At 38.5% G+C, this 27,988-nt stretch overlaps 1 protein-coding gene across 1 annotated transcript; it reads right to left on the minus strand.

Moving 5' to 3' along the window:
* Nucleotides 1-1,255: 1,255 nt before the first annotated feature.
* On the minus strand, nt 1,256-27,971 carry MRPL22 (mitochondrial ribosomal protein L22). Its single transcript, XM_010360552.2, has 7 exons — nt 27,878-27,971; nt 27,751-27,799; nt 18,103-18,220; nt 13,570-13,635; nt 11,653-11,730; nt 8,780-8,849; nt 1,256-1,536 (listed from the first exon to the last, which is right to left on the minus strand). The coding sequence occupies exons 1-7, from the start codon at nt 27,903-27,905 to the stop codon at nt 1,325-1,327; spliced, it is 621 nt and encodes a 206-aa protein (XP_010358854.1). The 5' UTR covers nt 27,906-27,971; the 3' UTR covers nt 1,256-1,324.
* Nucleotides 27,972-27,988: the final 17 nt, after the last annotated feature.

Raw genomic sequence — 27,988 nt, forward strand, 5'->3', positions numbered from 1 at the left:
TGGAATTACAGGCATGAGCCACCGCGCCCGGCTAGAAACCTACTTTAAATCATAGCTCTGATAGTTATATGCTGTATGACTTGTGATAGTTATTTGAATTCTGTGTGCTTCAGTTTCTTCCTTTGTAAAGTGGCAAAACAATACCTACATTTGCAGGATGTTGTGAAGAATTACGTAAATTACTAGCACAGACCTTGCAAATATTAAGTTCCCAGTAAACAGTAACTATTATTAATGCCACCTTAAAACATGGCACTAAAACTACATTCTTCATTCTCCTAGAGCCTATTCTCAAAGTGTAGTCCCCTACAACAGAATTACCTGGAAGTGTTTGTTTACAACATAGATTTCTGAAACCAGCCCCTCATAAGACCTAGTGAATTGAATCATTGGGGGTGGGGCCCAGAAGTCTGCATTAACAAGCAAGCATCTTCGATTCTTCTTTTGCATACAGAAGTTTGACAAACATTGGACTAGGGCTGTAGACAAAGAGTGCTTCTTCTTAATGAAGACGTGTATGAATGAGAGGGAAGTAGTGTTGCACACTCTAATTTGAAACTAACAATTTTCTGCTAATAAAAGGTTGAGTGCCACCTACTGCCTCATTTTAGAATGCAATGCTGAGATTGGTTCAATTCCTCTCTCAGTAATTGAATTTACCCTGAAAAATAAATCAATCCTAAACAAGATATCCAAACAATATAAAGCACTGTTGGAAGAAGAAATAAAAACAGGCTTTACTTAACCAAAAGAAAATTTTCAAAGTTAAAGGTTTTTGGAGTTTTAGATTCGTATATCTAATAAACTCCTGTAGTTTCAAGTTACTGCTAAAACAGTAAAGGAAAATATAATTCTTGACTCACTGGCCAACAGTGAAAGGAAAAACAGTACCACTGAAAGCCCTAAAATACTGTAATGAAACAACATGCAGCCAACTCTAACTTCCCATGTTCCCAAGAGAAAATTAAGTGAAATAAAAACAATTTTCTTACCTCATAACACACTATTCAAGTCCAGTATCAAAACAGCCACCTGCAGTTGGAAAGTTAACATTCCCTTTCAAAGTTACTCAAAAAGCCTTTTGAAATATAGTTTGTTACTATGTTTAAAGCTGATTTGCCTTCCCAAGTCGCAAATGCATACAAATATGCCCAGAGGCTCAAAAGAAATGGGCAAAGCCTTATAAATATTCATATACAACTAGCAGTTACACACTGTTTCAATAATTCAATGAGAAATCATAAAAAGCATTTGTCTTCAATTTGTGTTTATTTTTAGAAAATAAATGGCAACATATATACACCGTGGAGTCTGAATCTCCTCATCACAGAGTGTGAATGATAGTCCGGTTGCGAAGCTGCTGAATATACTCTTTGGCATGGTCAACTGCTGTCTTTGGTGGCTCAGGTGGAGGTGGGGGCCCTTCCACCAACTTCACAAAATAATGGCAATAAACCTTCTCCATGATCCCAAAGTGACCTCTGCCATGGTAGCGGATGCGTTTCAGGCACTGGCCTCGTCCTGAGGTAGACTCAGCTAAACAGGAAGAAAAAGAGAATTACAGGAAATGAGTGTTATCCACAAGCCTGATCAGCTGAGCAATTTCTGTCCTTTCCTTGACTGGATTCTGAGATTACATGGTCTCACTGGTTGGCTAGAGCAGGCTTGTCTCAAAACAACCATCTCCTGAACATTAAGGACCAGGCACTATTCTAGTGTTGAAGAAGTAAGAGTGCACAAGACTGGCAAGGCCCCTGCCTCCAAGCAGTTTACATTCTGGAGAAGAAAAATGTAAAATAAAATAATTTCAGTTAGTGACAAGTGCTGTGAATAAATCAGAACCAGATGACAGACAATGGTGGGGTGTAGGGGACTTCAGACTGGTAGTGTCAAGAGGCATCCCTGAGAAAGAGACATATGATTTAAGACCAGAATGAATCATCTATGCGAATATCTAGGGGCAGGGTATTCCAAGCAGAGGAAAAAGCAAGTGCAAAGGCCCAGTGGTGGGAATGTACTTGGCTTGTTTTAGGAAAAGAAAGAAGACTAGCGTGCTGAAGCATAGTAAGCAAGGGGAAGAGGGGCACAAACAAGGGAAAGACATTAGAGATAAAGCCAGGTCAAGATTACACAGGGCGCTGTAGGCTCAGGCAAGGAGTTTTTTATTTTATTCTAATTGTGATGAGAAGCCACTGGAGTCAGTGGCTCCCAAATGCTGGTTCTCTGACAAGCCACATCAGACTAACCTAGGGAATGTAATTAAAATGTAGATGCTGAGACTTCACCTCTGTGGATTCTAATTCAGTATATTTGGGGTGGGCCTTGGAAATTACATCCTGGGTAAACACCCATACCACAACTCTCCCCAGAAATTCTGATTCACAGCCAGTTTTAGGAACTCTGGCACAAATGCCCCCTCAGCTCCCCTCCCCACTTCTGTATATCAAAATTTGACCTTGGAAGTTTAAAGAAATATTTTAAATAGTATGTAAGGGCCAGGCGCGGTGGCTCACGCCTGTAATCTCAGCACTTTGGGAGGCCAAGGCGGACGGATCACCACAAGGTCAGGAGTTCAACCTTGGCCAATGTAGTGAAACCCCGTCTCTATTAAAAATACAAAAAAATTAGCCAGGTGTGGTGGTGGGCACCTGTAATCCTAGCTACTCAGGAGGCCGAGGCAGGAGAATTGCTTGAACCCAGGAGGTGGAGGTTGCAGCAAGCCAAGATCCACCACTGCACACCAGCCCGGGCAACAGTACAAGACTCTGTCTCAAAAAAAAAAAAAAAAAAAAAGTACTTAAGAACTGTTCACCTGTTCACCCACAGTAACTCAAAGTAGTAGCCAGTCACCTTCTACAATTTTCTGAATGTATTTAGTCAGCTACTTGTTTAGTTAATAAGCCTTTTAAACAGGTAAAATCTACAGAATACATATTAAATTATCCATTTCAACACTCATCATTCTTATACACTTACTGTGACATAACTTTATAAATATAGGGACTATATCAAAGTATGCGCTTGACAACTCTCTAACTACAATATCCTCTAGTGAAGTGGGTTTCAGCAGAAGCCTGCTAGCTTTGCCAAAGTGAAAGCCAAGAATGAAAGTGAAAACTGCCTAGGATCTAAGTGAGATAGGGAAAGATCTACTGCCCTTTTATTAACTTCATTTAGTGGGCACTGAAAAAATGAGTTTACAAATTTCCAGAGAAAGCAGCATTACACAAATCACTTTATAAGAAAACACCATCACAGTGCGTCCCCTGGATCTACCTGTCTAGCGGAAACCTACAAATAAGAACAGTGAGACCAGAAAACTTCTAAAAAGCATTTTACAGGCCGGGCGCGGTGGCTCAAGCTACATTGTAATCCCAGCACTTTGGGAGGCCGAGACGGGCGGATCACTAGGTCAGGAGATAGAGACCATCCTGGCTAACACCGTGAAACCCCGTCTCTACTAAAAAATACAAAAAAAACCTAGCCGGGTGAGGTGGCGGGCGCCTGTAGTCCCAGCTACTCGGAGGCTGAGGCAGGAGAATGGCGTAAACCCGGAAGGCGGAGCTTGCAGTGAGCTGAGAACCGGCCACTGCACTCCAGCCCGGGCGACAGAGCGAGACTCCGTCTCAAAAAAAAAAAAAAAAAAAAGCATTTTACAAATGTGATAGCTGCTTCTATCCCAAATCACTTCTCTATCCACCTTGAGCACCAATTTCCAAATATTCAATGGATCACTAGATCACAATGATCAATCCCATCAGGGTCTACGTTGGCTCCCATTTCCCTTCTATCTCCCCCAAAACACAAGCTTACAGAGATCTGCACAAAAGCAGAAGTTCAATGCCTGCTAAATGTCAGTCATGATTCCATCTTAAAGCCATAAAAGATCACCTGCATATCTTAAAGCCATGATGCCATCATTTCTTTATGTCAAAACAAAAACATTAATTTTTCTAAAACATCCTAAGATTCTTTAATATACTGTAATGGAAATACCCAACACAGCCACCCCGAGGTGTAAATGAAATTGGGACTTAGAGCATAGTTGCCAAACTGTTTTCTGGTTCCTCTCCTCCACTCTCCTCCACTAAGTCCATATTTAGGGGTTTCAAACTGCTTTTATATATGGAACCATTTCAAGTAAAATGAAACAATATGTAGAAGCCTGATGTATAAAACACTGTAATGCTGATCTGTTCTTATTGAAACGTGGGTCCAGGAAGACCCAAAACTGTGCCATTCATTCACTCAGCAAACATTTTTGAGTTCTTACTGGGTACCAGGCTCTGTCCTGGGCTCCAAGGATATAGTGGTGAACAAAATATCAAGGGTCTCACTCCTAGACACCCCACAGAGCACAATTTCAAAACTACCGCTTATCGTTAATAGTTTTAAAACACCATCTTAATAACGTAAATCTCTTACCCAAACTTCTTTGATATAGTTTGAACCAAATGCACAGCCTGCCATGTTCAGTTTTCTGGAATATAGGCCCAGTCTACCCTTCTCATTTTATCTACTCGAGGTCAAACTTCTACTTCCTTCATACTGCTCTCCTCATTGAACTACACTATTACTGCTTATTCCAACCTATGTACCTCTGCATGTATGGCTACCCCACTTTAAAAATCTCCTCTTCTCCTGGACATTCCTCCAGAGTCCCAAATGCCTATGTCAATTTTTTCTAGCAAGTCTCCACAACTATTCTAACCCATATTGATCTTTTCTTGTCTACTCCAACAATACCATTTGTCTGTATTACTCCTTTTAGTCCCAAATCATATGCTGTCTTTATAAGCATCTGTGTTTCATCTGTAAAGGTCACCTCATCAACCAAACTTATACTCTTTTTGTATTGCCCCAAAAGTTCACAATCCATAGGAACAGAAATAATTTTGAAATACATCATCTGCTAATTAATTTCATTTTTTCAATACAGAGGTCTCCGGTAAATCTAATCAAATTCTGAAATAAGTTACAAAGTTTTTCAAGTACATATAATACTAATGGTATACATGGTATTACTGTAATTCAGAAGAACATTGTATGCATTCTTCCAAAGAAATACTACTGTCAAAGAACTACAAGTGTTAAATGTTTTAAAATGACACAAAAGATATAACATCACCTATTTAATGTGGATAGTATGCACACAGAAAGTACTCAAATATTTTTTGAATGAAAGAATACATTAAGATATCTCAAAAGTGAAGACAAACTGTTTTTCTATAGATAATGCCCAACAGGTGTAATGAATTTAAAATATTGCCAATATTTTCAGGCCAGGCGCAGTGTCTCACGCCTGTAATCCCAACATCCTGGGAGGCCAAGGTGGGTAGATCACCTGAGGTCAGGAGTTCGAGACCAGCCTGGCCAACATAGTGAAACCTCATCTCTACTAAAAATACAAAAAATTAGCTAGGCGTGGTGACGCATGCCTGTAGTCCCAGCTACTCGGGAGGCTGAGGCACAAGAATTGCTTGAACCCTGGAGGCAGAGGTTGCAGTGAGCTGAGATCGCACCACTGCACTCTACCCTGGGTACAGAGTGAGACTCCGTCTCAAAATAAATAAATACATAAATAAATAAGTATATATACACATAGCAAATATTTCCTATTAGTAGTATTTAGGTAAATACAAATCTTGAAATTGTAACAGTAGAAGCCCTCCCCTCCCACCTTCTCTCAGCCAATAAGACTGATGTACAAGGTCAGTCATCACTTTCCCTAAAGTGATTCACTTTAGATGCCATGAATCACTAAGGAGAGATTATTAGTCCATGTCCACTTGTTAAGGTCTATTCACAGTGTCATTAGTCATCATTATAAGTTGGAAAGGGAAATGAACTTTCTAAATCTATGGTCATGCAACACCAGGCATTAGCTTTAGACCAATGACAGGCATTTGAAAGAATTACCATATAATGAGAACATATGCTATCAAAAAAGCACTTCCTTTAAAACGCCTAACCCTTATTTCAGGGTACTGAAAGAACCATTGCTGAACCAAAATAGTAGCCAATAAGTAACTAGTCTTTCAAAACTCTAACAGAAGTTTATGGAATGAAATGTCTAGGCCTTTTCTAAGAACACGGTAAGATAAATCAGTTACCCACATTTTATGGTTAAGAATCAATAGTTTACTAAACTATTGATTATTATTAAGCTGTTTATTAAATAAACAGCTTCCCAGGCCTTTCCACTGGGGTTTCAAGTCCAGCGGGTCTGTGCCAAGGCCTAGGAATCTATATTTTAAATAACAACCTCAAGATGATTCTTAAGAAGAAGCTTGACAAATACAGAGATAAAATGTCTGACACATCATACTCTTCCTGAGGGTACTCATCTCTTTTGATTATGGAATTAGGCATCAAAATTCTTAGTGAATGAAAAATTTTAAAAATCATAATATAAATCCAAACTTATTAGCCCTACTTAAGTGATCAACACAGAAGTAGATGAAAAGAGAGTACAGGTAAGGCACAGATTTTTCCGCAGAAATGTGCAAAAGAACTCTGGATTAAAAGGTCAGACAATGTGGCTTATGCCTGTAATCTCAACACTTTGGGAGGCTGAGGCAGCAGGACAGCTTGAAGCCAGAAGTTCAAGACCAGCACAGGCATCTAAGTGAGACCTCTATCTCTACAAAAAATTTTAAAATTAACCAGGTGTGCTGGCACGTGCCTGTAGTCCCAGCTACTCAGGAGGCTGAGGCAGGAGGATGACTTGAGACCAGGCATTCAAAGCTGCAATGAGCTGTGATCACACCACTGGACTCCAGCCTGAGTGACAGAGCAAGTCATCTCCAAAAATAAAGATAAAATAAAGGGCTATTTATGTAGGATTGGTTAAGCATGTTTTTGCTTAATGGCAACAGTGGACCCTGCTCCTTCATTTGGAACAACAGGATTAAGCTCTTTATCCTATCTCTCTTTACAATTATTGAAAAGGATTTAAAGACGGTTATTGAAAAAGGCTTAAAGACAAATCGTATTTCATTTGTATCTGAAGTCCATTAGAAAGTCTATCAGCTAAGAATCTCATATTCCTGTGAAACTGCATAAAATTAATTAAATTTGATTTGATATTCTGAGTCAGAGCAGGAAAAATCACCAAGAGGTTTTTAAGCAAATGGTCTTCTCCTCGTCGCTTCCAATGATTCCAAGCTCTCGCTAACATTATTTATTCATAATGCTCCCAGAAGAAAATGCTTATGATTAACTACTATGACCCTGCATCTTCTGAGTTGCCATTTTGATTTCCCTCTGAATCTCTGCATGTATCAGAATAAAATTATACAAGATTCAGCTTTAAAATAAAGCATTTCAACTGAAAATCAACTAATTTGAATTTCAGGAGGTGTGGTGGCCAGCATCAATTCCAGGTGAGTTGAACTGAGATTTTAACCTAACTAGTACAGACACTATGTGAAAAAGTAGAATTTAGATAAACATTTTTCACTCTAATTGTTGAAAAATTATAAAATACAACTAATTCCTGTGTAATGATTCAGCCCTTTCTGCTCCATCTGGAGAGTAGCTGTTCCCCATATCTTGAATTTAACACAGCTTTCAGTTAAATAATTCTTAGATATGTAGGTGTGGCAGATTGAGAAAATTTTGCTTCAACATCTTCTTTGTTTGATTATAAAACTGCTGAGGTTAGGAGTAATTGCTGCTGTAGTGAGAAAAAAACAGTAACTCCAACCATTGCTCCACTTTCCCATGGTGCTGAGAGGCAAGCGAGCTTTGTAATAAACATTAATCTCCTTCTCGGAAAAGAACTGTGTGAAGGTCTGCAGCAAAACAATTCCTTACATTTGTACAGAACACCATGCTTCCCAAAGCATTTTAACTTACATTAATTTAATCTGATGTGGAACAAGCATGTAAAAGCAGAGATAATGCTTCAGGATGTAGTAACAAAGGGGAACAAACATATCTGGGTCATCTGAGCCTTCCAAGGCCCCTTGGCTTTTACAATTCAACAGACTTCCATTTTGATAACTGGAAGGTTAAATTACAGGACACCTTTATGGATTAGGTACCTGGCTTGGCACATTATAAATAAACATTTTTTTTTTTTTTTTTTTTTTTTTTTTTGAGAAGGAGTCTCGCTCTGTCACCCAGGCTGGAGTGCAGTGGCCAGATCTCAGCTCACTGCAAACTCCGCCTCCTGGGTTCCCGCCATTCTCCTGCCTCAGCCTCCCGAGTAGCTGGGACTACAGGCGCCCACCACCTCGCCCGGCTAGTTTTTTGTATTTTTTTAGTAGAGACGGGGTTTCACCGTGTTAGCCAGGATGGTCTCGATCTCCTGACCTCGTGATCCGCCCGCCTCGGCCTCCCAAAGTGCTGGGATTACAGGCTTGAGCCACCGCGCCCGGCCAATAAACATTTTTTAAATGCACCTGTGATTCTTTATTTACCTCCTTGTGGTTGACAAACAACTTTAAAAATGTGTTATACTATTTGTTATAATATTACAATTAAAGTACCACTCTATGTACCAGTCTTGTTATCTATTATTTAATAATTATTAGCAATTGGTTTTATGATCTCAGTCTCATTACAGAACAGGTAAGAGTAAAAGAGTACAGTTATTGTCATTTACACTAAATTAAAATTGACATGCATATGGCTGAAGAATAAGCCATTACTAGCAATTTTCATTGACAAACCAAGTCCTGAGGAGTTAGATATTAAAGACAGTTGTTAGATAAAAAATATGGCATTACTACTGGAAGACATTTTCTAATGCTAAGAATATTAAAAATCTTACCTATATATAAATTGGACCTGAATTCCACATTGTGGTCTCTCACTGCCATATCTTGTGCTTCTAAGAGAACCTTAAATAAGAAAAAGAAAAGCATTTAATTGGCTAACCCTGAAGTAAAATGGAATTAAGTTTCTCATCTCTCATGATCTCTGTACTATGACTGCTAATCACATGCTTCCATAGTCAATTTTAAAAAGAGAATATCAAATGATAAGAGTACAAAGGAGACAGGAGCTTTCCTTCCTTAGACCAAGAATTGTAAATGCAGAGAACACAGCCCATCCTACTAAGTTTTAAATGACATGTGTAAGCTATAAAGGAGATAGCGGCACTTGTAAGCAGTACCCTTGGGAAGGAACATTATGTCTCTGAGTCAGAAACTTGTCAAAAAGTTCCCAAGGCCGGATGCGGTGGCTCACACCTCCGTGATCCCAGCATTTCAGGAGGCCGAGATGGGCAGATCACATGAGGCCAGGAGTTTGGGACCAGCCTGGCCAACATGTCAAAACCCCGTTTCTACTAAAAATACAAAAATCAGCCAGGTGTGGTAGTACATACCTCTAATCCCAGGTACGTGGAAGGCTGAGGCTGGAGGATCACGTGAACCCAGGAGGTGGAGGTTGCAGTGAGCCAAGATTGCACCACTGCACTCCAGCCTGGGCAACAGAGACCCTATCTTAAAAAACAAACACAAAGTTCATGAAACTAAATAGCTTAATCTTACTGAAAAGTCTTAGCTGGGATGGTGGCTCATGCCTATAATACCAGCACTTTGGGAGGCTGAGGCAGGAGGATCACTTGAGGCCAGGAGTTCGAGACCAGCCCATCTCTACAAAAGTAAAAAAATTGCTGGACATGGTGGCGCACACCTGCAGTTCCAGCTATTTGGGAAGCTGAAGGACAAAAATCCCTTGAGCTCAGGAAGTCAAAGCTGCAGTGAGCTGTGATCGTGCCACTATATTCCAGCCCTGCGCAATGGAGTGAAACTCTGCCTCTAAAAAAACAAAAATCTAATTAAAAACTAGAATAAAATAAAAACCCTTAAACTTTGGATGCAGAGTAACCTTCAACATCAGACAAGTAGAGAAAATCACACTTGATATAATAATTTCCTTGAAGAGGTTATCAAATTTACTCTCCATGGATATCGAATTAACTTCCTCCAGAACACATTTTTGTAAAAATACAAGAACACATTTTTGTAAAAATATGACAATTGTGCCAGGCACAGTGGCTCTCCCCTGTAATCCCAGCACTTTGGGAGGCTGAGGTGGGCAGATCATGAGATCAAGAGATCGAGACCATCCTGGCCAACATGGTGAAATCCCTTCTCTACTAAATATTCAAAAATATTAGCCAGGCGTGGTGGCGCGCATCTGTAGTCCCAGCTACTCAGGAGGCTGAGGCAGGAGAATCACTTGAAACCAGGAGATGGAGGTTACAGTGAGCCAAGATGGCGCCACTGCACTCCAGCCTGGGTGACAGGGCAAGACTCCGTCTCAAAAAAAAAAAAAAAAAAAAAAAGACAATTGTCAGAAATAACAGAAACCAGATCAAAATTTTACGCCTTAAAAGATAAAGAATGTAGTACATGGCTGGGTACACAACGAATACTTGTAAATGCATTCTGCATTGAATTAAATATAGCAAAATCATAGCATTACAAAGGAATCTTTTAGAAGTCTGAATCTACCAATCTCAACTATTTAACTATTACCACTAAACTGAAAGGTATGAACTGACTTTTGGTGAGAATTAACTGAATATATAGAAAATAATGCTGATATCCCCAGATGGTAAGGGACAATAATCAATACAACTTTTTGTAACAAGACTATTAAAAAAGAAAAATAGGCCGGACGCAGTGGCTCACACCTGTAATCACAGCACTTTGGGAGGCCGAGGTGGGCGAATCACCTGAGGTCAGGAGTTCAAGACCAGCCTGGCCAATATGGTGAAATCCCATCTCTACTAAAAATACAAAAGTATTATCTGGGTATGGTGGCGCACATCTATAGTCCCAGCTACTCGGGAGGCTGAGGCAGAAGAATCACTTGAACCCAGGAGGCGGAGACTGCAGTGAGCCGAGACCGTGCCACTGCACTCCAGCCTGTCCGACAGAGCTAGACTCCATCTCAAAAAAAAAAAAGAAAAAAAAGAAAAATACATATGTAATAAAAAAAGAATATTCATGTTCCTAGAATGAGTCACCACAATTACCATCAGCACATTTGTATCTAGTGAATTAGCTACATTTAGAGTTAGAAGGATCTTTAGGAGCCATCTAATCCAATCCCACATAGTTTAGGTGAGAAAAACAGAAACTGACTGGTTAAGGGTCTTGCCCAGTCACAAGAAAAAGATCAGAGAAAATACTAGAGTCCAAGGCTCTTGAGTTCTAGTCCAGGGCTCTTTCCATTAAGTTACAAAATTATGTAGTTATAAAAATTCTCCTTTATAGGAAAAAAAAAAAATCTTTGAAAAAGTATACCTTGAAGTTCAGCCTTGCTCCAAGAAATAAATAATATATATACAAACACAGATACATACACACAAATATACACATACATGTATACAAATATATGCACCAAGCCCCAAATCACTAAAAATAAAGTTCATCACATCATAAGCAGTAAAAAACAGATAAATATCTGGTGGAAATAAAAGCATCTCAGGAAATAAACACCTAAAGCACACAACATTCCTAAGCATACATACATTTAATAAACTGAGCACCCTAAATCTGTATTATATAAAATATGCATTTACAACAGAAAATTTATTCATAATTTAGGCTAAGCTTACTAATAATTGCAAAACAGCTGCATTCCCCAGTTCCCCATTCCCTACCACACCCAAACTTGTAAGTTTACCTCTCTAATTATTTTGGCCCCTTTTTTGTCATTGAATTCCAACTGAGCCAAAGCCTGGTCAATAGACATTCCTCGTATCTAGAATTAAAGGGTGAGAGACAAAAGAAAATAAATTAGTTTACAAAGTCAATGTTTCCTTTTCAATGAAAGCCTTACATGATTTGAGTAACTTCTAAAATCAGTGAATTGAACCCAAGCAAAAGAGAAGAAAACAAGTTTGAGAGGAGATACTATTCTCTTTTTTTTTTTAATTTTTTATTTATTTTTTATTATACTTTAAGTTCTAGGGTACATGTGCATAACGTGCAGGTTTGTTACATATGTATACTTGTGCCATGTTGGTGTGCTGCACCCATCAACTCGTCAGCACCCGTCAATTCATCATTTATATCAGGTATAACTCCCAATGCAATCCCTCCTCCCTCCCCCCTCCCCATGATAGGCCCCGGTGTGTGATGTTCCCCTTCCTGAGTCCAAGTGATCTCATTGTTCAGTTCCCACCTACGAGTGAGAACATGCGGTGTTTGGTTTTCTGTTCTTGTGATAGTTTGCTAAGAATGATGGTTTCCAGCTGCATCCATGTCCCTACAAAGGACGCAAACTCATCCTTTTTTATGGCTGCATAGTATTCCATGGTGTATATGTGCCACATTTTCTTAATCCAGTCTGTCACAGATGGACATTTGGGTTGATTCCAAGTCTTTGCTATTATGAATAGTGCCGCAATAAACATACGTGTGCATGTGTCTTTATAGCAGCATGATTTGTAATCCTTTGGGTATATACCCAGTAGTGGGATGGCTGGGTCATATGGTACATCTAGTTCTAGATCCTTGAGGAATTGCCATACTGTTTTCCATAATGGTTGAACTAGTTTACAATCCCACCAACAGTGTAAAAGTGTTCCTATTTCTCCACATCCTCTCCAACACCTGTTGTTTCCTGACTTTTTAATGATTGCCATTCTAACTGGTGTGAGATGGTATCTCATTGTGGTTTTGATTTGCATTCAGGACATAGGCATGGGCAAGGACTTCATGTCTAAAACACCAAAAGCAATGGCAGCAAAAGCCAAAATTGACAAATGGGATCTAATTAAACTAAAGAGCTTCTGCACAGCGAAAGAAACTACCATCAGAGTGAACGGGCAACCTACAGAATGGGAGAAAATTTTTGCAATCTACTCATCTGACAAAGGGCTAATATCCAGAATCTACAAAGAACTCAAACAAATATACAAGAAAAAAACAAACAACCCCATCAAAAAGTGGGCAAAGGATATGAACAGACATTTCTCAAAAGAAGACATTCATACAGCCAACAGACACATGAAAAAATGCTCATCATCACTCGCCATCAGAGAAATGCAAATCAATACTATTCTCTTTTAGTCAAAATGAAACAAACATTTTAACCATAAAACTGAGACTGTAATAGTTTCAATAACATTAAAGGACAGTAAACATGACAGAGACCACAGGTTGGTAACGACTATGCTAGGCATTCAAGGCATCTCCTTCTCCTATAGGATAAATGTATTACGTGTACATTTGCTGCTTCTGTCTCCCCTCATCTACAAATTTCACTTCCTAGGGGAAAAAACATAAAACCAACTGTTTCAAAACAGGTTGAATCAAGTTTACAGATAAATAAGTAGATTTCCTGGATTCTCTGGTTATAGCCAAACTCCTGATGCCTTTTAGTATCTATCTATCCAATGTGATTTAGTTTCTCAGAAAAAGGTGAAAATTAAGGAAAATCATACATCTCTGAACAATCATTCTTTTGGTTACCTACCAATTGTATCATATTCCTCACAAATCTTTTTTGTTTTTCAAATCCTGGGGTGAGGGTTGGGGAGCGGAACTCATAGCTTCTTTCCTAAATTATTATATGGTAATAGTCATTGTAGCTTACCAATTTTGCCAAATACCACATCTTGTCTTTGCTATATTTTATTTGTCTTCGACAGTGGTAGATTTCCTTACAAATAGGAAAACAAAGGACAGAAAGAACATTTTAGCAGGTTTATCACAAAATGGCAGTAACATATACTGTTATTAAAGTTTTTACTTTCTAGGCCTAAAGAAAATGCTGCCATAAGAAACAGAAACATTACTAAGAATTTAAAGATTATTTTCCCCTACATAAAGTTGTATTTTTCCAAAGTCTCACTATGTTAAAAGATTACTAAGGGAGAAATAGAAACTATACAATGGCTGGTTTGTGTCATCACTTGCAACATTTCTATCCAAAGAAATACTAAAAGATTTAAATTAAAGTATCTTGAAAACATTTAGCTGATTAAAAGAACAAAAGAAAAGTACAAGAAGAAAAAGTTCAGTATTAATGAGGAGAAAAATGGCAAAATGGACAAAGTAAGTGTTTTCATGTGAAAAGCCAATATTCTAGGTGTTTGGTCAACAGCATAGGTTCTAGAATCAGACTGACTGGATTTGAATCCTAACTCTGTCATTTACTAGCTACATAATCTTGAGCAAGCTACTTAACCTCTCTCTAATTTTCCTCTTCTGTAAAATAAATAAAATTATAATTAGAGGGAAATAAAATAACCTATTCCAAGAAACTATTTTATAGTGCCTGGCACATGGTAACTTCTCAGTAAATGTTAGCTTCTATTATCTTCTATTTAAAGTGGTAGGTATGTCCTGTTTAATTACAATGTATAGTTCAAAAAGCACTTTTTGCTCATTATTTCATTTAGTCTAACTCTATGAGTTGAGAGAGGAAATATTTTATATAAACTGAAAATCAGAGAAATCAAGTGACTTAAGACCACAGGTTTGCAAGAGACAAAGTTGGAATTCAAAGAACAGAAAAAGTATGATACATCTGATACAATGTCTAACACATCTACTTTCAAAAGTTCCTCTACTGACTCTAAAACCCACTTTCTTTCCACTACTATACCAAACTGCCACTTAAAAAAAAAAATTAGAAAACGTGTTATGGGAAACTGTAGCAAGGTGGTCTCAAAACTTTCTAACATTCTGACTCCTGCTGGACATTTTCAAATGCCTTAGAAAGAGCATTTTTCTCAAGTGGCCATCTTTTAATATGTGGCAGATTTCAGCTGCAATAGAAGCAGACAGCCTGAAACTATAGCAATAGCCTAATTACATTTTCAGCAATAAAGTGTCCTGGGGAGACAGGGAGAGGAAAGAACTGTCACGACTGATAATAATAATCTGCAAAAATTAATCCACTCAATGAAATCTTTTATATAGAAAAGACCCTTTAATTTGTGCATTCTTGTGGTGGGATACCTTTAAACCTTAATTTTGTATGATTACCCTCAAATTTTACACATATAAAAAATTGTAATCCTGACCAGAGGATGGCAAAAAGGAATGAAGTGTTTACAAGAAAGGCGAAAATTACTCAATCATCCTCTTCCAAAACTGAAAAAAAACCTCAGCATTTACTTTGGGCAGGTGAAATGTCTAAGGGCACTTTCTAAAGATAAACGAGACAAAGTCTCAGTACGTAAGTGTCAAGCAAATAGATAAAGTAACAAAGTTGGAGGTCGGAAGGCCTAGTTATATATCTCTGCCATTAACTGACCTATACAGCAAATTAGATAAAGTGAGGATAAGATACATAAAATAGTTATTCAAACGAAATAAATGTATGTCTAAATTATAAAATGTCTAAATCAATAACTTTTAAATAAATCAATTTATTTTTAAATGCATATAATAATTCAAATGAGGAAAAAGTGTTACCTAATAAAAGTTCTGGCCAGGCGCTGTGGCTCATGCCTGTAATCCCAGCACTTTGGGAGGCCGAGGCAGGCAGATCGCTTGAGCCCAGGAGTTTGAGACCAGCCCGGGCAACATGACAAAAACTCGTCTCTACCAAAAATACAAAAATCAGCCGGAAGTGGTGGCATGTACCTGTGGTCCCAGCTGCTCAGGAGGCTGAGGTGGGAAGATCTCTTCAGCCCAGGAGATCAAGGATATAGTGAGCCATGATTGCACAACTGCACTCTAGCCTGGGCAACAGAGTGAGACCCTGTCTCAAAAAAAAAAAAAAAAAAAAGTTCTAGGCCAGCTGCGGTGGCTCACACCTGTAATCCCAACACTTTGGGAGGCCAAGGTGGGTGGATCACTTGATGCTAGGAGTTTGAGAACAGCTTGGACCACATAGAGAAACCCTATCTCTACTAAAAATACAAAATTAGCTGGGCATGGTGGCACACGCCTGTAACCCCAACTACTTGGGAGGCTGAAGCACAAGAATCGCTTGAGCCCAGAAGGTGGAAGCTGCAGTGAGCCGAGATCATGCTACTGCACTCCAGCTGGGCAACAGAGCTAGACCTTGTCTCAAAAAAAAAAAAAAAAAAAGTTCTTATTAGAGCTTTATGAGATTCTGATTCACATTAATGTATTATTATCAGCATGTTGACTAATTCATAAATTAAAAATATGTCTCATATAGAAATGGTTGCTGGGGGAGTGAAGAAAAAGAGAAAAAATAAGAAATGGTAGCTCAAGGAGTCTTGACAGTCTCATTACACTTTTCATTTATTTAACATAGCTTTTTTCAAAGACACTGCAAAAGTAAACTCAAGCCCGAATTAACAAGGTGTGACTATCATAAAGAAAGCCCTTTAATTTCTCTCTGGCTCATTTTCTTTATATGAAGCCCCATATAAGATGAAATCTACATAAGAATCTATATTCTTTGGAAATTGGTGCTAGCTAAACTACGAAGTTAGTCTTAAAAATATGAGGACTAACCTAAAACAACTCTACATTGGTAACGTTCATTTTAATTTACCGCTACGGGATTTGTTTGCTATCCCATCCACTATTATTTATTGACTATATATTCTAATGCAAAAGATCAGACTTAGGTAGAATGGTAGATATTACCTGGCCCTCTTTTCAGCTACAGATAAAACTGATTTTAATAATGGTTGCAGCTGGCAGATTGGAAATTCTAAGAGACATTGTACATTATAGCACAGTATTGTGAACTATATGGCCAGTGAATACATTATTCCTGGCAAGTTAGGTATTTATGAAGGGTATTGGTATTCCCAGTCATAAAAGATACAACTGATACACCAATATTAAATTACTAAATACTATTTAAAGTCAGAAAATGTTCATTATTTCCCAATGTCATAATTTATCCCCCAAAGGATTACTGAAACAAAATCTGTGCAAAATAGAGAAATTAAGGTTTTCCAGAGTACTTATATCAAATCGAATCAAATGTCTTCCCACAGGCACTTGTATAAGAAGGATAAACGATACAAAAAAGTTAATCAGAATAGTTTCATTAAATACAACACACAACAAATTACTGAACTGATAGTGTTCATCATTTGCTAGAGTTAAGCAGATGACATACTACCAACTATTTGCATTTTGCCACTTGGGATATATCCTAAATTACATTTTTTTAGTATTTAAAGATATAAAACAAACACACACAACAAAATTGTGCTGTTAGATTCTGGACTTGACAAATACTGTTATAATTTATTTCCAATTAATAACTGATTCCAAAGAGCTCAGGTAAGAAGCAAAAAAAGTTCATTACTTACAGAAAATTTTTTATTTATGATATTTGTGCAATTATGTAACATTTCATTTAGTAAATTTTGGTTAATTACAAAATGGAGACCAGCCTGGCTAACATGGCAAAACCCCGTCTCTATGAAAAATACAAAAATTAGCCGGGCGTCGTGGCAGGCGCCTGTAATCCCAGCTACTCCAGAGGTTGAGGCAGGAGAAACCCTTGAACCTGGGAGGCTGACGTTGCAGTGAGTCAATATCATGCCATTGCACTCCAGCTGGGCGACACAGCAAGACTTTGTCTCAAAAATAATAAAATAAAATAAAACAAACAAAATGGAGTCAATACTTAATAGCCTAGACTGACAAATCTTTCAAGTTGTGATGTCATGACAAAATAGGAAAGTTGAAAAGTTATTTGTTTATTCTGTGCAGATAATGGTAAGATTAATCTCCAGTAGGAATCCAATGATTAAGTTCAAACTTTAGGTTCAAATTGCAAAACAAACAAGCAAAAAACAGTGTCTATATTCAAATATATAACACTGGAAAATCATATACACAATTTAAACATTGGCCAATAATTTAAGTCATTCTTGCCAACTCCATATGCTCCATCATTAAGAGCTACTCAGCAAGCCTCTCAGAGTCAAAAATCAGTATGTCTTAAACTCTTAGCTTAGTTTTAGAGTTAAGGTCCCTAATACAGGAAGTTAAGTAAAGACAAATAAGTAAAGAATAACAATCCTTTTCAACTATCAAAGAGATAAATCTAGTACATCTGTGTCAATTAGAGCAAATGGTTGTATAATTTCTTAACACAGAATAATAAATCCTTACTAACCGCTTAAGAGTAAGAGCATTACCAGAATTAAGAGATTATTTCTACCCACGAACTTACTGCTGGTCTCCGAGGTTCTCCAGGCAGTTGAGGAGGATAAACAATTTTATTCTTCTTCTCCCATTTTCGAGAAATGTCAAGAGAAGCACTTGTGTGGATATATGATTGAGGTAAAACACTGAAATGAAAGAAGCCTATAAAACAACAGACACTTAGGGGACCTTTTTGTAGAGTTTACATATCTTTTGAACCATATCAGCTCCATTTTGATGAAAACAATTTAAGGATCACAAGTGGAAATATTCCAGAGGTATTCATTAATAGAGACTACTTTTAAAGACAACAAAGAGCCAGTTACAGAGGCTAACAAGAGAGAAAGTAAACGCACATAAGTCAAACCGTTAATAGATATTAACCCAAGATTTCTTGCCCGGACTGGCCAATAACACTGTCTTCTATAAGTCACCCACTCCTAAGAAAGATTTAGAGAAGACATAATGAGCTCTCTGATCTGACCTGTAAGATTGCCCAACTTTGTTAAGTAACTAAGACAAATGCACAAAACAATTAGAAGACAATATGAAATCATGTAACTAAAATATAGGAAACAGCAGAGTATTTCAGAGGTGACTTCAGGTGAATCTTGAACATCGTTATTGATACGGCTTGGCTCTGTGTCCCACCCAAATCTCATCTTCAATTGTAATCTATACATGTTGAGGGAGGGACCTGGTAGGAGGTGATTGGATCACTGGGCAGATTCCCCCATGCTGTTCTCGTGATAGTGAGGGAGTTCTCATGAGATCTGATGGTTTAAAAGTGGCAATTTCCCTGCACTGTCTCTCTCTCCTGCTGCCTTATGAAAAAGTTATCTGCTTCCCCTTCACCTTCCTCTGTGATTCTAAGTCTCCTGAAGCATCCCCAGCCATGCGGAACTATAAGTCAATTAAATGTCTTTTGTTTATGAGTTACCCAGTCTCAGGTAGTATCTTTACAGCAGTGTGAAATGGACTAATATACTAATTATCAGAGGAATGGGGCAACGACATGTATCATCTATGCAGAGGTACAGAGTTGGGAAATAAGAGGAGGTCTGACTGAGTCAGAGAATTTGTTAAATATTGGAAAATATTGGAAAGGTCACTGAGGCTAGAGTGGTTGTCTTTGAATGCTAAACTAATGGGCTGAGACTTGATGAAGATCCCAAATTCACTATTCCTTGACCTCTTCCCCCACACTTCAATTGCTTTAATAATATACAACTAGTCATTCTCTCTCTCCCATCTTCCCCAGCATCTGCTACTCCCCTGTATCACTAAATAAAATCATTCTTGAATTGTGTGCTAGAGTTTAGCTTCGACTTCCCAATGATTTTCATCCTGCCAGAGCTAGTTACCAAGTCTTACAGATGCTTCCCCTGAAATCGTTCTCAAATGCTTTACCTCTTCTCCATTCTAATTGCCACCATCCTATATAGCAACAGCCTCTTAATTGATTTCTCTTCCATCAACTTGCCCAATTCCAATCCATCTTTCTCTGCTTGAGTACCAAATGAGTTACCCTTCTATAATTCAGAGCGACTCATGTCATCCTCCAGCTTAAAAACCTCTGTTGAAATAAGCAAATGAATAATTATGTAATATTCTAATACTATCCTTTTTTTTTCAGTGTCACTGAGTACTGGGATTCTTGGTATGGAAACAAGCAGAAGAGGTTCAGCCAAAATCCAGTAAGTACTACATCTCTCCACTGAAGAGGTGTAGAAGCAATGACCAATCTAGTAGCAATTAGCACCCCTACTTCCCAGATTACGGTCTTGAAATATCATTTCCTATTGAAGAAAACCAAAACTTCTGAGAGAAATGGCCGATTGCAGATCTCAAGCAGATAACGTACCAAATCAGCCTAGAACATCTTGTCATATCAGAAAGCAAAGAAGCCATCAAAGATTACCAAGGTCATCTCAAAGGCACTGAGGAGCCAACTTGTGGATGCCCAACAAGTCAAAGATGGGACAAGCCAAGCATTAATGAGGACAATAACTGTAGTAGTTATTGTCCTTTAAACATGAAATATGTTTAAAGCCATAAGTTCATAATAAAACCAGGAAAAATACAAATTAGTTACCATTAGAAGATGCTAGTGAGCCAACTTGTTATTTTAAAAACTGGTGAATGAAGAGAAAGAATGAAGAAAAAGACAGGACTTATCCTGTCTTTCCTATACAAACTGTACCATTAAGTTGCCAAGTAGTAGATGAGGAAAAGTTTGACTTGTATAAAGTTAGTAATGAAGGAATAGCAAATTATAATAGCATCATCTTGTAATCCTTAATAAACTAATGGATAAAGGAGGTGTTATGTGTCTCCTGATGGAAGAACACACCACCCACCATCCACAAAGTAGTCTTTCCTGCCCAAAATGAAACTGGGGGCTCAAGCCCCTAGATTCAATATAGGAAACAGAGAAAAGAGAACATGTTATGTAATATCATGGGGATGCACTTGGTAAAATCCAAGGTATGGAAAACGCTACAAAACAACCAATTGTCTCCAACAAATAAATTACAAGAAAAAAAAAAGAGAGGGTTGAATAAAAAACCTACAGAGTAAGAGATTTAACAAAAATACCAATTAGTTTCAATGTGTGAACTATTATAATTTAAAAAGTATGACAGTTATGAAGCCATTGGAAGTTTAAATATCAAATGGATATTTAATGCTTTTTAATGAGATAATAGTGAAATATTTATGAAAATGATACAGTGGGGGGAGTGTTTCAAAATATGATGAGAGAGAATACAGGTTATAAATAAGATTGGCTGTAAGTAGTAAGTGTTGAAGTTGGGTGACAGACACATGGAGGTTCATCAAACTGTCTACTTTTGCGTATGTCTGGGCATATCCAAATAAAAAGTTAACACAGCAAACTTTGGTATTTCCCTACTGCCCACAATAGGAAGTCCAAACTCTTTAGTAAGACATGGAAGGTTTTTCGTAATCTAGACCCAACCTGCCCTTATGGCCTAGCCACATAGATGTTCATTGTTCTCTGAACAAGCCTTTACTCAAATTGTTTTCTCCTGCCTTATTATCTCCTGAATGAAATGCTTATCCTGTTTTTAGTTCTAGCTCAAACGTCACCTCAATGTGAAACATCACCTAATCTGTTCTCTGATCATGATTCTCGCGTTAATACTTGCTGGTCATACAGCAATGACTTGGACCACTGTACTATCATAAGTGGCTATAACAGAATGAGTTACTGTACTAAGTGTACAGATGTTGCGCATTTAAAGGGCAAGTCTGACTTTCTTCGTATTCTAGCACCAAGAACAATGTCTGGTACATGGATACTGAGTAAACATTTAACTCAGACTTATACACTCCAAGTGGTTGTATATTGGCATATTCTCATACAAACATGCAACTTGGAAGATTTACTTGGCAAATGAAACCTTTGTTTTTAGTCTTCGAGCCATTTAGACCAAAGACTCAAACAAATCTATTTTTCTAGTGTATCATTTTTACCCCAAGTTCACCATCTATCCTAATACCAAGATTAGTGTCATCAAAATACCTAACAAAATCTGTACCTTTGCCTTCGCCTTCCACATTTAGGTTCCAATGTCTTAACTGAAAAGCACAAAATTAGGATACATGATGTATGAAGGCGTATTTTGCTAATGAAATATAAGCCAGGTGGTGACAGCTGAGGCTACAGAGTCAAGCAGACCTGGGTCTAAATCCTAACTCTAATTTACTAGGTGAATGGCCTTCGGGAAGTCACATAACTTTCTGGGTCTCAGTTTTCCCATCAGTAAATAGAATAATAATAATTACCTCATAGCCTTCTTAAGAAGCTCAAATGCAAGTAAAATACTTAACCTGACACTTAAAAGGGCTCAATAAACTTTAGATATTATTACTTGTAGAATGAGAATAATACCTACTAATACTATTGATGGATTAATAATTAATATAGTGCATCCTACAATGTCTAACCCATGATAAACACTAATGGCTAGTGTTATTTTTTAAATTAGGCCCTTTGGCCTAGTATGGTGGCTCATGCCTGCAATGCCAGCACTTTGGGAGGCCATGGTAGGAGGACTGTTTGAGGCCAGGAGTTCAAAACCAGCCTGGGCAACACTGCAAGACCTTGCTTCTGTTTTGTTTGTTTATTTTGAGACAGTTTCACTCTTGTCACCCAGGCTGGAGTGCAACGGTGCAATCTCAGCTCACTGCAACCTCCGCCTCCTGGGTTCAAACAATTCTTCTGCTTCAGCCTCCAGCATAGCTGGGATTACAGGGGCGCACCACCATACCCAGCTAATTTTTGTATTTTTAGTAGAGATGGGGTTTCACCATGTTGGCCAGGCTGGTCTTGTACTTCTGACCTCGGGTGATCCACCCATCTCAGCCTCCCAAAGTGCTAGAATTACAGGTGTGAGCCACCATGCCCGTGTTTTTTTTTCAAAGGGTATAAAAAATAAAACAAAGTTAGGCCCTTTGAACAGTTAATCTCTCCTGTCCCCACCCCCCAAATCAGTCCTGTGAACTGTAAGCTTTAAATACACAATTTCAAAGTTTCTTCTCAAGTTTATAATCATAAACATTTATGTTTCTATGTAGTTGTAATTAGTGAGTAGGGTACAGTATGTCTGTCACCTCTTTGGAACTTGGTTTCTTTGTCTGTGAAAAGAGGAATTGGACTACATCATCCATAGGGCCTCTTCTAACCTTAATTCTATCACTCATCTCATCACGAACAGCATGACAAAAACATGAACCCCTTTGCTACAAACCGATCTGAAAGATATCTTGAGTCAGACCCATACCTGCTGTGCCCGTCTAGCACAGTACCTTGTGCTCTTCAAATCTTCGATACATATTTGGTGAATTAAATATGTTGCTTCATAAATTAAGCATACTATGAATTTATAATGTCAAAGCTTTCTGAATTCTTATAATACTTTCAGGACTCAAATAATTCATAAACTGAATTATCAAGCAAAGACCAAACTACCATAATCAAATTAAATTAAAGTATTATTCCAAATGGGGTACTTAATTTAGAAGTACAGAATATTAAATCAAAAGTTCCTATGTGCCCTCTCCTGGCCAATTGCTGGGATAACACTCAACTAAAACAAAAGGAAGCAACCTTAAAATAGAAAATACAGACAAATTCAAATTCTAATTCTAATTATCAGTTCTCATCTGAGAGTGACCTAAGTATCTCTGGTCACTTGCTCTTCCTTGAGACACTTTCTTGAGTTGGGCTCCAGGACACTTGGGGTTTTCTTCTCCCGTCTCTGGCTACTCCCCGACAGTCTCCTTTGTTGTTTCCTTGTCTCCCTCCCTGGTCTGTAAATGTTGGCTGCCTCAGGCAGGAACTAATCCTTGGACTCTTTCTATCTACACTCCCTCCTTTGGTGAAGTCAACCAGCTTTGCAGCTTTAAATATTATCCATGCATTGATGACTCCCAAATTTACATCCATTCTTTGCATTCTATAAACTCATATACCCAATTGCCTACTCATATCTCTACTTGGATGCTTACCGAACAGCTCAGATTTAACAAACCCAAAACTGAGCTACTAATATTCTCCTCAAACTTGCTCCTCTGGAGGTCTTCCTAGCTCAGTAAATGGTTAACTCTACCCTTCCAATTGCTCAGGTCATAAACTTTGGTGTCACCCTTCTTTCTCACACCTCTTATCCAATGCATCAACAAGCTCTGTCAGCTGTGGTTAACATATTGCCAGAGCCCAACCATTCACTTACCTTCATGGCCACCCTAATCTAAGCCACCATGATCTCATACCTGAAATATCCAATGGTCTCTGCTTCCATCCTTGCTCCCCCATCCCCACCCCAGTCTTTTCTCAACACAGCAGCCAGAAAGAACCACTCATAAACATAAATCAGATATTACCCCAATGCTCAAAACCTTACAATAATTTCCCATCTTGCTCAGAATAAAAGCCAAAGTATTTACAAAAAATACTAAGGCTCTATATGATTGATGACTCCCCCTTCCTCTCTGACCTCATCTCCTATCACTGTCCCTCTCCTTTTTGTCATTGTTCTGGACACCACCAGGTATGGTTTCTCGGAGCTGTTGCACTTACTCTTCAATCTGTACACAATGCTGTTTGCTCAGATGTTAGCACAGCATGCTTCCTCATTTCCTTCAAATCTTTACTCAAATACTATCTTTTAGTGAGGCCTTCCCTATCTAAAACTACAAGTTCCTCTCTCAAACACACATACTTCTTATTCCCAATCTCTGCTTTTATTTTCTCGTAAGCAGATGTCGCTATCAAATATACTCTATATTTTACTTATTTTGTTTACTTGCCCCCCTTACTATATTGTACACTCCATAATGGCAAGGGATTATTGTCTGTTCCTGTTCTCTGCAAAATCCTCAGTGCTAGAATAGTTCCCAGCTCAGAGCAGGCACTAAATACATATTTGTAGAATCAATGAAAGAATACAGAGACAGGTAAGGTAAGAGGACTGAGTGTAAATAAATATGCCAAAATTTTACACACAGTTGGAAACTGAGGAAAGCTTAAGAGGATATGCCCCATCTAAAGGGTGGTACAGCTGGACATGGTAGCTCACACCTGTAATCCCAGAGACTCGGGAGCCTGAGGTGGGAAGATCACTTGAGCCCAAGAGTTTGAGACCAGCCTGTACAACATAGTGAGACTCTGTCTCTTAAATAAATTTTTTTTTTTGGCTGGGCGCGGTGGCTCACGCCTGTAATCCCAGCACTTTGGGAGGCCGAGGCGCTCGATCATTTGAGTCCGGGAGTTTGAGACCAGCTTACCCAACATAGTAAAACCCCATCTCTACTAAAAATACAAAACTTAGCCAGGTGTGGCGGCGTGCACCTGTAGTCCCAGAAAATATTTTGTTTACATCCTCACTTTGACATTTAACTGTGTAACCTTCAGTAAGTCACAAAACTTCTCAAATATATGCATCAGTAAAATAGGAGGCTTGGAATTCAAAAACTGAAAACTGTCAGTCAGCTAACAAATATAGCCTACAGAGTAATCCCAGCACTTTGGGAGAATGAGGTGGGAGATAATTTGAGCCCAGGAGTTTCAGACCAGCCAGGCAATAAAACAGGACTTCGTCTCCACTAAAAATAAAAAAAAATAGGTGTAGTGGAGCACACCTGTGATCCCAGCTACTTGAGAGGCTGAGGTGGGAAGATGGCTTGAATCAAGGCTGCAGTGAGCTATGATCATGACACCACACTCCAGCCTGGGTGACACAGCAAGACATTGTCTTTAAAAAAAAAAAAATTTTTTTTTGAAAAGTGTATATATATATATATGTGTGTGTGTGTGTGTATCCTGCAGAAATGTTTTACTTGGTCAGCAGCACTTTTCTTAACCTAATTCAATGTTTTTAGATGAGGAATACACTCTACTCACTGCCACAGGCCCTCCTACTCTCTCATTTTACATAGACAACTTTCCTTAGTTTTTTTATTTCTAGTCTGGGGCCTATATGCAATTAAGTTTCCAATCACTGGCCAGGCGCCTCATGCCTGTAATCCCTACCCTTGGGAGGCCAAGGCAGGAGGATCACTTGAGCCCAGGAGTTAGAGATCAAGCCTGAGCAACAGCAAAACCCTAAAAAATTAGCCAGGTGTGGTGGTATGCACCTGTAGTTCTAGCTACTCAAGAAGCTGAGATGGGAGCCCAGGAGTTTGAGGCTGCAGTGAGCTATGATCACAGCACTGCACTTCAGCCTGGGCACACAGCAAGACCCTGTCTCCAAAAAAGAGGAAAAAAAAAAGTTTCTAATCACTGAATCAGATTATAAGCTAAGATTTTACGTGGTTATCAGGAACATTATTTGTACCTTTCTACTTAGTTTTCTTATGGTCATTTTCCCCACTAGAAAATCCAAAGTAAGGATTCACAAAATTATGTAATAACTTCAGAATTGCAAATAGCCTTAGAGATTATCCAGCAAAATCTAACACTCTTGTATCATGACATACAGGAAAAGACTAAAGGCAAACTGCTTAAGTTTCTTGCTCAGAGTTTCTTAATACAAGTTGGTGGAAGACAATTCAAATCAACATCAAAATATTTACCTTGTGTAAGACCTTATGCTGGAGCTCAACAATAAATAAATGTCCCTACCTCTCCAAGATACATAACATACACAAGCTAGTAAAGGGCATAGACACATATACATGAAGCCACCATAGAAGGCACACATGCTAAAAAAGGAAGGAAAAACTAATTTCTTTCAGTTTTAGAGAGACCAGAGAAAACTTCCTGAAGGGAAAACATCTAAACAGAGGTTTGAATAATGGGTAGGACTGCTGTTATAGACAAGATGTAAGGACATAGGAGGAAAAGCCAAGAAGCAAGTAAGTGCACAGTATATTCCGAAACAGTAAGTAAATCAGCATGGTTGGCGGAAGAGTGATAGAAGATTATCTAGAAAGAGTACAGACAAATCCTAAGAGCTAGTGCTTCCTATTTTCTTCTTTAGCCCACCTCTTCATCCCCCTGGGACCCAAGAACTTAGAAAAAGGTCAAATATAATTGGGAACTCAGTAATAATTTATAATAATAAAAACATTAATGGCAACTAGAATTCAGAGTGGGATTATCACGTGCCACAAACATACTAAATACTTCATATGCATTATCTTGTTTGAACTTCATTTTAAAAATCTACTAGAGCTACGTGCATGGTATGTGCCTGTAATTCCAGCACCTCAGGAGGCTGACGCAAGAGGATTGTTAGCCCTTAGGTTTGAGACCAGCCTGGGCAACATGGCAAGATCTCATCTAAAAAAATAAATAAATAAAAATCTTTAAATTTTTAAAAACCTAACAGGTAGTAATATAACGCTCATATCATAAAAGTGATAACTGAAGCTTATTAAGAATAAGTAACTTTTCCAAATTCACAGTTAAAAAGCAGATTCATATACAACTCATCTGTCTGCAAAGCCTATGAACTAAACCAAAGTCAATAACAAATGGACAGATCAGAAAATTTACAATCAGATTACCAATTTTCAAATACCGATTTTTTAAAAATTAATTTTTGGGGAGAAACACAGCGACTACTTACCCTAACCTTTAATGAATGCTTTTGTCCTAGGGTTACGGAATGCTCTGGTATAAAGCTTCAAAATTTCCTACAACTGAGTGGCCTTAGGCAAGTTATGTTACGTTTGGGGGCTCAATTTCCTTGTCTGAAAAACGGGTATAGCAGTACCTACTCATACAATGTTACGAGAATGAGTTAAGGCATATAAACCGCTAAACACAACGTCAGGTAGGACGTAAACCAGGGCTGTCCACAACACGATCACTGCCCATGTAAGCAAGTAACCAGAGAGGTAACTTGAAAAGTTGAACGCTTCCATATGGAGATGGAACAGTCTAACCTTGTCCAGAAAGATCACAGTAGACGTTCAGAAAACGCATTTACAATGGCCTTTGGGTTATGGGTAATCCTGATCCCTGCAAAGCTTATGCAATAAGGTGGCGAAAAATACAGTGACAAAGTAGAGGCACGGGCTGTCTCATTCGCCTCAGTAGCCCCAGAGCCTAAAGGACAGTGAGGCACACAGGCGCTCAGTTACCAACTGGCAGAATAGTCAAGATGCCTTGGGCCCTTCTGAAACTCCGAAGCGAGAGACTTACCCCAAGGCGAGCTTCCCCTGGCTCCTCAGGTTCTGTTTCCATAACGCACCTGCAACATCAACACAAGCCGTCAATTCAGATTCCACCTCGACTGCCTTCTATCGCTTAACCACTAAGAAATCCTTACCCAACGGTCCCAGGACCGCCGCCGCCATCTTCCGCCCGCCCGCTACGGAAGCCTCAACAGTTCAAGCGCCTTCTGGACAGCACGCATGCGCAATACTCCGGATTTCCTGTG

This window comes from Rhinopithecus roxellana, chromosome 3 (genome assembly GCF_007565055.1).
Source record: "Rhinopithecus roxellana isolate Shanxi Qingling chromosome 3, ASM756505v1, whole genome shotgun sequence".
Lineage (NCBI taxonomy): Eukaryota > Metazoa > Chordata > Mammalia > Primates > Cercopithecidae > Rhinopithecus > Rhinopithecus roxellana.

Excerpts from the sequence above, each read along its gene's own strand:
- MRPL22 (XM_010360552.2), bottom strand. The coding sequence starts at position 27,905 with ATGGCGGCGGCGGTCCTGGGACCGTTGG. Across the intron at positions 27,800-27,877 it reads GGCGGTCCTGGGACCGTTGG|GTGCGTTATGGAAACAGAAC; the intron begins GTAAGGATTTCT and ends TTGATGTTGCAG. Across the intron at positions 11,731-13,569 it reads TGTGGTATTTGGCAAAATTG|ATACGAGGAATGTCTATTGA; the intron begins GTAAGCTACAAT and ends CTTTAATTCTAG.